At 37.0% G+C, this 10,663-nt stretch overlaps 1 protein-coding gene across 1 annotated transcript in view; it reads left to right on the forward strand.

The window, feature by feature from the left end:
- Positions 1-3,021: 3,021 nt before the first annotated feature.
- Positions 3,022-10,663, forward strand: part of LOC126017852 (hyaluronidase PH-20-like) — a gene marked incomplete at its 5' end in the record, with an annotated part of 21,396 nt that continues 13,754 nt past the window's right edge. Inside the window, one exon of the mRNA XM_049779952.1 lies at positions 3,022-3,060. Coding sequence (XP_049635909.1) covers positions 3,022-3,060 — 39 coding nt within the window. The remainder of the gene's footprint in view (positions 3,061-10,663) is intronic.

The raw sequence follows: 10,663 nt of genomic DNA on the forward strand, positions 1-10,663 counted from the left end.
CTTTTTACATTGATGTGTCAGCATTAGGAAAGAGTTATGACTGGCCCTTCACTGACCATAATAGTTTATACTAACTACAAGTCTACTGAGAATCTAGAGTTTGCTACTTTAAATCCCTTATTATCATGTGTCTCAGTGCCATGTATCATAATGAGTGACTTGGCTTATATAGTAAATTTGTTTCAAGTCATAGTAATGACCTCTTTAAATGCTCATAATTAGGTTGTTCAGATTTGCTACAGCAATTATAAGCACTTTTGCAAAAATGGTCTGAGTCTATATTTATCACTCACATTAGAGCCATTCTGGCTTCCCAGGGTCAATGGCTAAAGGGAATAAAACTGCTGATCATCTGGCCATGTCAATATTTAAGAATTCTGGACTGAACTTCACTGGATCTCAGATGCCAGCACCCTTCTGCCTCTCTATTCTGCTGTCCTGCATTTTCGGCCTGATTTCACCCTTGGTGCGGCTCATCAGCCAGCCTGCCTTCCTGTGAGCTTTCTGGGGAGTCTGCCTTCCCGTGAGCCTTCCGTGGAGGTGAGTCGACACGCCCAGAAAGGGAGGAGCCAATGAACTTCGCTGGATCTCAGATGCCAGCACACTTCTGCCTCTTTACTCTGCTGTCCTGCATTTTTGGCCTGATTTCATCCTGGGTGCGGCTCATCTGCCAGCCTGCCTTCCTGTGAGCCTTCCGTGGAGGTGAGTTGACATGCCCAGAAAGGGAGAAGCCAGAGGAGCACGGTTGCTCCGCTCCCCTTCGCGACAGTGCACATCATTTAGCCGATGAATACAATCACAACACGTAGAAAAACACGCAGTACTAGTGTGACAATGGGGAAACAACACGGGCCAGTGCCAGACATAGAGAATGAAGATGGCAACTCTGATGACTTGAACATGACCAACCACCTAGTCAGTCTCTCAGATAAGGAGTTTAGAGTTGCAATATGGAACATGTTCAAAGAACTCAAACAAAGTATAGAAGAGAAAACTAAAAAGAATCAGGAGAATATGAAGATAGAAATGAGAAAACTCCAAACAGAAATTTCAGATCAAATAACAGGTCTGAAAAACTCAGTAGATGAATTGAAGAAAAACATGGTTGAGATTACCCACAGGTTAACAGCAGCTGAGGATAGAATCAGTACACTGGAAGATGAGATACACAACAATTACATACAGCAGAAGAAATTGGAAAAAAGCCTCAAAGCAAATGATCAAACAATGAAAAAATTACTCAAAGAATGGGAAGAGATGAAAATAGAAGTCTATGATAAGCTCAACAGAAACAACTTAAGAATCATTGGAGTCCCAGAGACTCAGGAAGAAAATCTCCAGGAAGAATCAACAGTCAAGAACATCATTAAAGAGAAACTATCAGAGATAATGAATACATGTGATCAAATCCTGCATGCCCGAAGAGTGCCAACTAAAAGAGACCCCAGAAAAAACACCCCAAGACACATCCTAGTCACAATGACAAATCCCATAGATAGAGACATAATTCTGAAAGCAGCAAGATCGAAAAGAGAAATTACATTCAAGGGAACATCCTTGAGATTTACTGCAGACCTGTCACCAGAAACACTCAAGGCCAGAAGGCAGTGGTGGGACATAGTGACAAAACTCAATGAAATAAATGCTTCGCCTAGAATACTGCACCCAGCAAAACTCACTTTCAGGTTTGAAGGAACAATACATAGTTTCACAGACAAACAACAGCTCAAAAACTTCACAGACTCAAAACCATTCTTAAAAGAAAAACTGAACGGCATACTTTAAGACAAGGCTTACCAACAGACACACCAAACTTTAATATAAAGATGGCACTTGGGGCCGGAGAGATAGCATGGAGGTAAGGTGTTTGCCTTTCATGCAGGCGGTCATCGGTTCGAATCCCGGCGTCCCATATGGTCCCCCGTGCCGGCCAGGAGCAATTTCTGAGCCTGGAGCCAGGAGTAACCCCTGAGCACTGCCGGGTGTGACCCAAAAACCACAAAAAAAAAAAAAAAAAAAAAAAAAAGATGGCACTAACTCCCAGGACAATTCTTTCTCTCAATGTCAATGGACTAAATGCACCAGTTAAGAGACACAGAGTGGCTAAATGGATCAATAAACTCAATCCAACCTTCTGCTGCCTACAAGAAACGCACCTGAATAGTCAGAACAAACATAGACTCAAAATAAAAGGCTGGAGGAAAATCATCCAAGCAAACAACACCCAAAAAAAAGCAGGAGTGGCCATATTAATATCAGATGATGCAAACTTTATACTTAGGAAAGTTGTAAGGGACAAAGATGGACATTTTATATTAATCAAGGGATATGTACAGCAGGAAGAAATCACCCTCCTAAACATATATGCACCGAACGAGGGGCCAGCAAAATATTTAATACAACTGTTGACAAATCTGAAAAATAATATCAATAACAACACAATAATTGTGGGAGACCTCAACACGGCATTGTCAACACTAGACAGGTCAACCAGACTGAAACCCAACAAGAATATACTAGACCTGAGGAGAGAAATGGAAGAAAGAGGCCTAGTAGATATATACAGGACACTCCACCCCCAGAAGCCTGGATACACATTTTTCTCTAATGTACATGGGACATTCTCTAGGATAGACTACATGTTAGCACACAAAACATACCTCCATAATATCAAGAGGATAGAAATTTTGCAGGCTGCCTTTGCTGACCACAAAGCCCTGAAATTATATATAAACTACAAAGGGACACAGAAGAAAAATTTTAACACCTGGAAGTTAAATAGCCTCATACTGAATAATCAGTGGGTCCGAGATGAAATCAAAGAGGAAATCAAAACCTTCTTGAAAACAAATGACAATGGAGACACAAATTATCAGAACCTATGGGACACAGCAAAAGCAGTACTGAGAGGAAAATTTATAGCTTTGCAAGCACATATCAGGAAAGAAGAAGGGGGCATACCTGAATAGCTTAATGACGCAGCTCATAGAATTAGAAAGTGATCAACAAAAGGATCCAAAAATAGGGAGGCAGAAGAATATAACAAAGCTGAGAGCAGAAATCAATGAGGTGGAAACCAGAAAAACCATCCAAAAGATCAACGAAAGCAGAAGTTGGTTCTTTGAAAAAATAAACAAGATTGATAGACCACTGGCAAAACTAACAAAGAAAGAAAGAGAGAGAAATTTGATAACTCATATTAGGAATGAAAAAGGAGAGATCACTACTGATATGGTAGAGATTCAAAGGGTAATCAGAAACTACTTTGAGAAACTCTATGCCACTAAAAATGAAAACCTGGAAGAAATGGATAAATTTTTGGAATCTTATAATCTTCCACGATTGAAGGAAGAGGATGTAGCATATCTAAACACACCCATTACTATTGAGGAAATTAAAAAAGTAATCAAATGACTGCCCAAAAACAAAAGCCCAGGCCCAGATGGATTTACTAATGAACTCTTTCAAACCTTTCAAGAGGAACTACTACCAATCCTGGAAAGACTCTTTCATGAAATTGAAAAAACAGGAAAACTTCCAAATAGCTTTTATGAAGCCAACATTACCTTGATACCTAAACCGGACAGAGATGCTACGAAAAAAGAAAATTACAGACCAATATCGCTGATGAATGCAGATGCAAAGATCTTCAACAAAATCCTGGCAAATAGGATTCAATGCCTCATTAAGAAGATCATCCACTACGATCAAGTAGGTTTAATTCCAGGAATGCAAGGCTGGTTTAACATCCGTAAATCTATCAACATAATACACAACATCAACAGCAAGAAAAATAAAAATCACATGATCATATCAATCGACGCAGAGAAAGCATTTGACAAGGTCCAACACCCATTCTTGATCAAAACTCTCAGCAAGATGGGAATGGAAGGAACCTTTCTCAATATAGTTAAGGCCATCTACCACAAGCCAGAGGCAAATATTGTCCTCAATGGAGAAAAACTGAAAGCCTTTCCTCTAAATTCTGGCACAAGACAAGGCTGTCCTCTCTCACCACTCCTATTCAACATAGCACTGGAAGTACTCGCTATAGCGATTAGGCAAGAAAAGGATATCAAGGTAATCCAGATAGGAAAGGAAGAAGTCAAGCTCTCACTGTTTGCAGATGACATGATACTCTACTTAGAAAACCCCAAAGACTCTACCAGAAAGCTTCTGGAAACAATAGACTCATATAGCAAGGTGGCAGGCTACAAAATTAACACACAAAAATCAATGGCCTTTCTATACACTAATACTAATAAGGAAGAAATGGACATTAAGAAAACAACTCCATTCCCTATAGTGTCACACAAACTCAAATATCTTGGAATCAACTTGACTAAAAATGTGAAGGACCTATACAAGGAAAACTATAAAACTCTGCTCCAAGAAATAAGAGAGGACACGCGGAAATGGAAAAACATACCCTGCTCATGGATTGGCAGGATTAACATCATTAAAATGGCAATACTCCCCAAAGCACTGTACAGATTTAATGCGATCCCCCTAAAGATACCCATGACATTCTTCAAAGAAGTGGACCAGGCACTTTTGAAATTTATTTGGAACAATAAACACCCTCGAATAGCTAAATCAATCATTGGGAAAAAGCATATGGGAGGAATTACTTTCCCCAATTTTAAACTGTACTACAAAGCAATAGTTATCAAAACAGCATGGTATTGGAATAAGGACAGGCCCTCAGATCAGTGGAATAAGCTTGAATACTCAGAGAATGTTCCCCAGACATACAATCACCTAATTTTGATAAAGGAGCAAAAAATCCTAAATGGAACAAAGAAAGCCTCTTCAACAAGTGGTGTTGGCACAACTGGGTAGCCACTTGCAAAAAATTGAACTTAGACCCCCAGCTAACATCCTGTACGAAGGTAAAATCCAAATGGATTAAAGACCTCGATATCAGCCCCAAAACCATAAGATATATAGAACAATACATAGGTAAAACACTCCAGGACATTGAGGCTAAAGGCATCTTCAAGGAAGAAACTGCACTCTCCAAGCAAGTGAAAGCAGAGATTAACTGATGGGAATATATTAAGCTGAGAAGCTTCTGCAGCTCAAAGGAAATAGTGCCCAAGATACAAGAGCCACCCACTGAGTGGGAGAAACTATTCACCCAATACCCATCAGATAAGGGGCTAATCTCCAAAATATACAAGGCACTGACAGAACTTTACAAGAAAAAAACATCTAATCCCATCAAAAAATGGGGAAAGAAATGAACAGACACTTTGACAAAGAAGAAATACAGATGGCCAAAAGACACATGAAAAAGTGCTCCACATCACTAATCATCAGGGAGATGCAAATCAAAACAACGATGAGATACCACCTCACACCACAAAGAATGGCACACACCACAAAGAATGAGAATAAACAGTGTTGGCGGGGATGTGGGGAGAAAGGAACTCTTATCCACTGCTGGTGGGAATGCCGTCTAGTTCAACCTTTATGGAAAGCGATATGGAGATTCCTCCAAAAACTGGAAATCGAGCTCCCATACGATCCAGCTATACCACTCCTAGGAATATACCCTAGGAACACAAAAATACAATACAAAAACCCCTTCCTTACACCTATATTCATTGCAGCACTATTTACCATAGCAAGACTCTGGAAACAACCAAGATGCCCTTCAACAGACGAATGGCTAAAGAAACTGTGGTACATATACACAATGGAATATTATGCAGCTGTCAGGAGAGATGAAGTCATGAAATTTTCCTATACATGGATGTACACGGAATCTATTATGCTGAGTGAAATAAGTCAGAGAGAGAGAGAAAAACGCAGAATGGTCTCACACATTTATGGGTTTTAAGAAAAATGAAAGACATTCTTGCAATAATAACTTTCAGACACAAAAGAGAAAAGAGCTGGAAGTTCCAGCTCACCTCAGGAAGCTCATCACAAAGAGTGATGAGTTTAGTTAGATAAATAACTACATTTTGAACTGTCCTAATAATGAGAATGTATGAGGGAAATTGAGAACCTGTTTAGAGTACAGGCGGGGGTCGGGTGGGGAGGAGGGAGACTTGGGACATTGGTGATGGGAATGTTGCACTGGTGATGGGTGGTGTTAAAAAAATATATATATGAAACTTTTCAAAAAAAAAAAGAATTCTGTAGAAGAACACGCAGCATTACATACAAATGCCTGTCGTATGAATGAAATTACATTGAGGCAGACCAGAAAAATAGTTGATACAAGTAATATCTGTGCACCCTTGAATAAAAGAACACAGGTGGCTGGGGCCAACCCCTGAGGGTTACAGACTAATAAATTGTGGCAAATGGATATCACCATGTGGACTTTTTCCAAAAGACCCCTATCTTCATGTAGCTGTGGTTATCTACTCCCATGTTATATGGTGAGTTCCAATAACTTCTAAAAGAGCTAAAACTATTTGTACCTTCAAGCTACAATGCTTTTATGTTATGAGGGTCCTCCAGTTCATTGAGGCAGACAATGGCCAAGTCTATGTAAGCAATAGTTTTCAATCATTTTGTAAGGAATAACAAATCAAGCACATCACAAGTATACCATATTATCTGACCTACAAGCTAAAATTGAGAGGGCTCACAGCATTCTCAAAACTCAACTATTAAAATATAGAAAAAGTGGCATGCCACCCACTAACATTCTGTCTTTAACATTATTTTTACTAAACTTTTTAAATTTACCTCAAGGAGAAACCTATGCTACGGCAGAAAGACACTTTAAGAAGATTCTCAGGTACAAAAATTAATTCACCTATATGGGTAAAATTGGATAATGAATGGATCGCTGGTAATATCCTCACTTGAGACAAAAATATGTTTATGTTTGTTTCAACAGAAGGCAACCCAGAAAAACAACCCTGGGTCCTACTTTGCTTTTTCAGAATTAGAATTTCCACAAATTAAAACTTCAGACAGAAATGCAATGTAAGACAGTAAATTGCCCCTCGGTACTGACACAGATCATTTAAATGGTTGAGAATAGAAAACAAATTGTGACTTAAACAAGTAACTGGAAAATAAATCAGCACCACCCAAAGAGATAGAGACTATCGAGAATGGAAATAATTCCAGGACCAGGATTTTGATTCTGTAGATGAGGAAAGGGTTCCTGCTGTCACCACATTTTGTATTATAGGAAACACTTGTTATTTGACATCAGTATTACAATGCATGTATAATCTCCCCAGTTTGACTGATTACTTTTACCAGATCATTATAAGAACATTAACAAGTCAAATCCATTGGGATATAAGTTAAGGTGGCAGAAGAATTTTCTAAGCTTATAAAATCCTTGTGGGCAGGAAAACATATGTACATCAGCTGTAAAGGTTTTACAATGTCCATTGAAAAAATAATCACTATGCAGGAACAATCATCAAGATCCAAGTGAACTACTTCTATTCTTGATGGAGGATGGCCGCCAGGCTTGATTAAAATTATTTAACAGAATAGTCATATAGAGGAAAATAGCGATTATATCCATGAATCAAAAACAGTAAAACAACTTGGCAGACATACAAGCAGTCAAATGGCTCTACTATTACTATACTTTTTTTCAAGGCCATGTAAGATCATGTGTCTTGTGTGCCACTATGAATCTCAGAATCTCAGACATCAGAGACTTTTACTCATATATACTGGCTCCATATCAACAGACAAAAGCAGGTTAAAAGATTGCCTTAAAATATTTTTTGAAAAAGAAAAACTTAAAGAAAATAATAGGGTTTACTTCAGCTATTGTAAAAAACAACAGGTTGTCCTAAAAAGGACAGAAAATTTGAAATTCCCATCTGTGCTATTAGTATATTTAAGACACTTCTCTATAAAAACAAAAAGATGAACATCTGCAAACTTATTTGGTCTTTCCTTTAGAAAATTATGACTTATGAAAATATATCAGGAATTCTAAGAAAAAACCTAAAATACAATTTATCCTCAGTTTTGAACCATTATGGTGAATTGAAAAGGTTCATTACATTCTATTGTAAAAATTATGCAAAGCAATGTTGGTTTATATTTAATAATAAGTAGTTTCTAAAAATCTCCAAACCATCTGTGAAATCTTCAGCTGTGTATAATCTTTTTTTATACCTTAAAAAGATCTATGATAACAAATACAGCTGCTTAAACTACTTAGCTGAATGCTTTTTAGAGATGTCTATAATAATGGTCTAAGATTTTTATCAGCAGAAAAACAGTAGATAGATGGATTAGAATATATAGACTCACTACTCTCACTACAGCGCTCATTATAATGTTTTAATGTCTTCATTTCTATTTTCATAATAGCCTTTCATGTTATTGTTTACAGTGATCCATGAGCACTGAAGTATGAGTTCATGGCATTCAAATGTCTCATCCAAGGGTCTCTGTGGAAAAACATGAAATTATATCATCAGGTAAAATTAAATCAAAAGGATTAATTTAGATTATGACATGACATTATCATAATGACTACTGCATTAGGATTCCAAAATAAAAACATCACTCCATGTGTTATGGTTGTATTCATTAGGTAGAAGAAGATAGAGCTGAGTGGCCGTGCTTCTGACAACCAGCAGAAAGCCGCAGGAATCAGTCTGAGGACAATTCAACTCACCTGAAGCAAGCAAGTCTGTCTGTAGGAATGCTGAAGGAATCCAATCTTGGGCCGCTGGGAACAGCAAAAGCCTGGCAGCTGGGAACAGCATAGGCCCACGATGTCTGCCGCGAGGTTCTGACAGCCAGCCTGGCTTTAAATTCTTCAAAGTCCCCCAATACATACTTTTGCAATGCATATTAGCATACTTTTAAAATATGTTTTATGTTTAGCCACTAACCATACCCCTCAAAAATTAAGAGCTTAGAAATTGTAACCATTATCTCTTAAATTATCTTCGAAAATAGAAGTGAATTGCAAACAGAAACGGAGAAATAACTCTAACACCAAGAAATTCAACAAATAATGGGTCAAAGGAAAAGAAAAAAGATTCCTGGAAATAAATGTAAATAAGACCACACACAATCAGTTTGTGAAACACAGCAAAAGAAGTAATAAGAGAAAACTTATAGCTTTGCAAGTATTTATCAGAAAAGTCTTACATAAATAACATTAATACACAACTTAAAAATTTTAAAATGACCAAAATTGTACTGAAACCCTTTCAAAATTGAATGAATCAATGAAGCCAAGACATAGTTATTTGAAAAAAAAAAAACAAAACAAGATCAATAAATCCTAACATGATTCACAAAGGAAGAGAAATCAAACAAATAAAATCAGTAACAAAAGGGGGTAATCACAACAGACACTAAAAGAAATTCAAAAATCATCATAAATTATTTTGAGAAACCTTTTATTTCCTACAGTTTTATGTAGTCCTATTTATCTGTTTCTGCTTGCCTGGACAGTGATGCTGTCTCCTTGAAGATGGACTGTTTTGCCTATTTTATCTTGGATATAGTTTCAGGTCTGATATCAAGCTTTTTAAAAAACAATAAGGCTATTCTTCAAAAAACTGAAAATTATGCTTCCATATGACCCATATTTACCACTACTAGGATCATAAAAACAGGATCATAAAAACAGAAGAAAATAATGCCCTTTGTACTCCTAAATTCATTGTAGTGCTATTTACAATAGTTAGAATTTGGAAACAACTCAGATGATCAATAAAAAATGAGTGGATAAAGAACTGTGGTAAATATATACAATGAAATACTATGCAGCTGTTAGAAAAATAAAGTTATGAAATTTGGCTTTACATTTATGGACATAGAGACTATTATGCTGAGTCAGAAGCAGAGAGACACAGGATAGTCTCACTAATCTGTGGTATTTAATAAAAATAAAGGGCATTATAAAAATAATACCTAGAGACCATGAAAATGAGGTTTTGATGTTTGGAAAGAATAGTCCATTATATGAAGCTCTACCCAAAGATGATGGGTGCAGTTAGAGAAATAACTACACTAACAACTACCATAACAATGATAGAGAGGTAGATACTATGCATAAGGCAGGGTATGGGAGAGGAGGAAATAGGAAACATTGTAGACGGGAAAGTTGCCCTGGTGAAGGGGTGTGTGCGTGCATTTTTTATAACTGAAACCCAATTGCAAACATGTTTGTAATCATGGTCCTTAAATAAAGAAATAATCTAAAATAGAAAAAGAAAATTGAATTATTTTAAAACCACAATAAAAATGTTCCTGAAACAAAAATGTTATAAATGATAAATGATGGCATTTAAGAGCCAGTCCTGAGATTAAAGCACGTGCCTTACACGTGGCAGACTCCAATTGCATAGTGTCTGGAATAATCCCCTGCACTGCATCCTTGAATTTTCTGCTTGGCAGAGAATTACAAGAGAAACCACTGGGTCTCTTGAGCACTAGCTGGGAAGTACCTCCATTCCCCCAAAAAGATAGAGGGGTTTTATTTTTTTAAACAGTAACACTTAACTACAATGAGCCAAAATATCTTTTCTTGATACAGTTATTGTTAACAAAAATATACTATTTAATATATTTGTTTTTCAATGCTCATTTTTTTGTCATATAATTTCTAAGTCATTGAAATTTACTGTGATGAAAGCACTAAAATTTTCTTTTGTTATAATATTCTAGTCTTTTCAGGGACCTTTTGCTCTCACCT

The sequence above is a fragment of the Suncus etruscus genome, chromosome 1 (genome assembly GCF_024139225.1).
Source record: "Suncus etruscus isolate mSunEtr1 chromosome 1, mSunEtr1.pri.cur, whole genome shotgun sequence".
NCBI classification, from domain to species: domain Eukaryota; kingdom Metazoa; phylum Chordata; class Mammalia; order Eulipotyphla; family Soricidae; genus Suncus; species Suncus etruscus.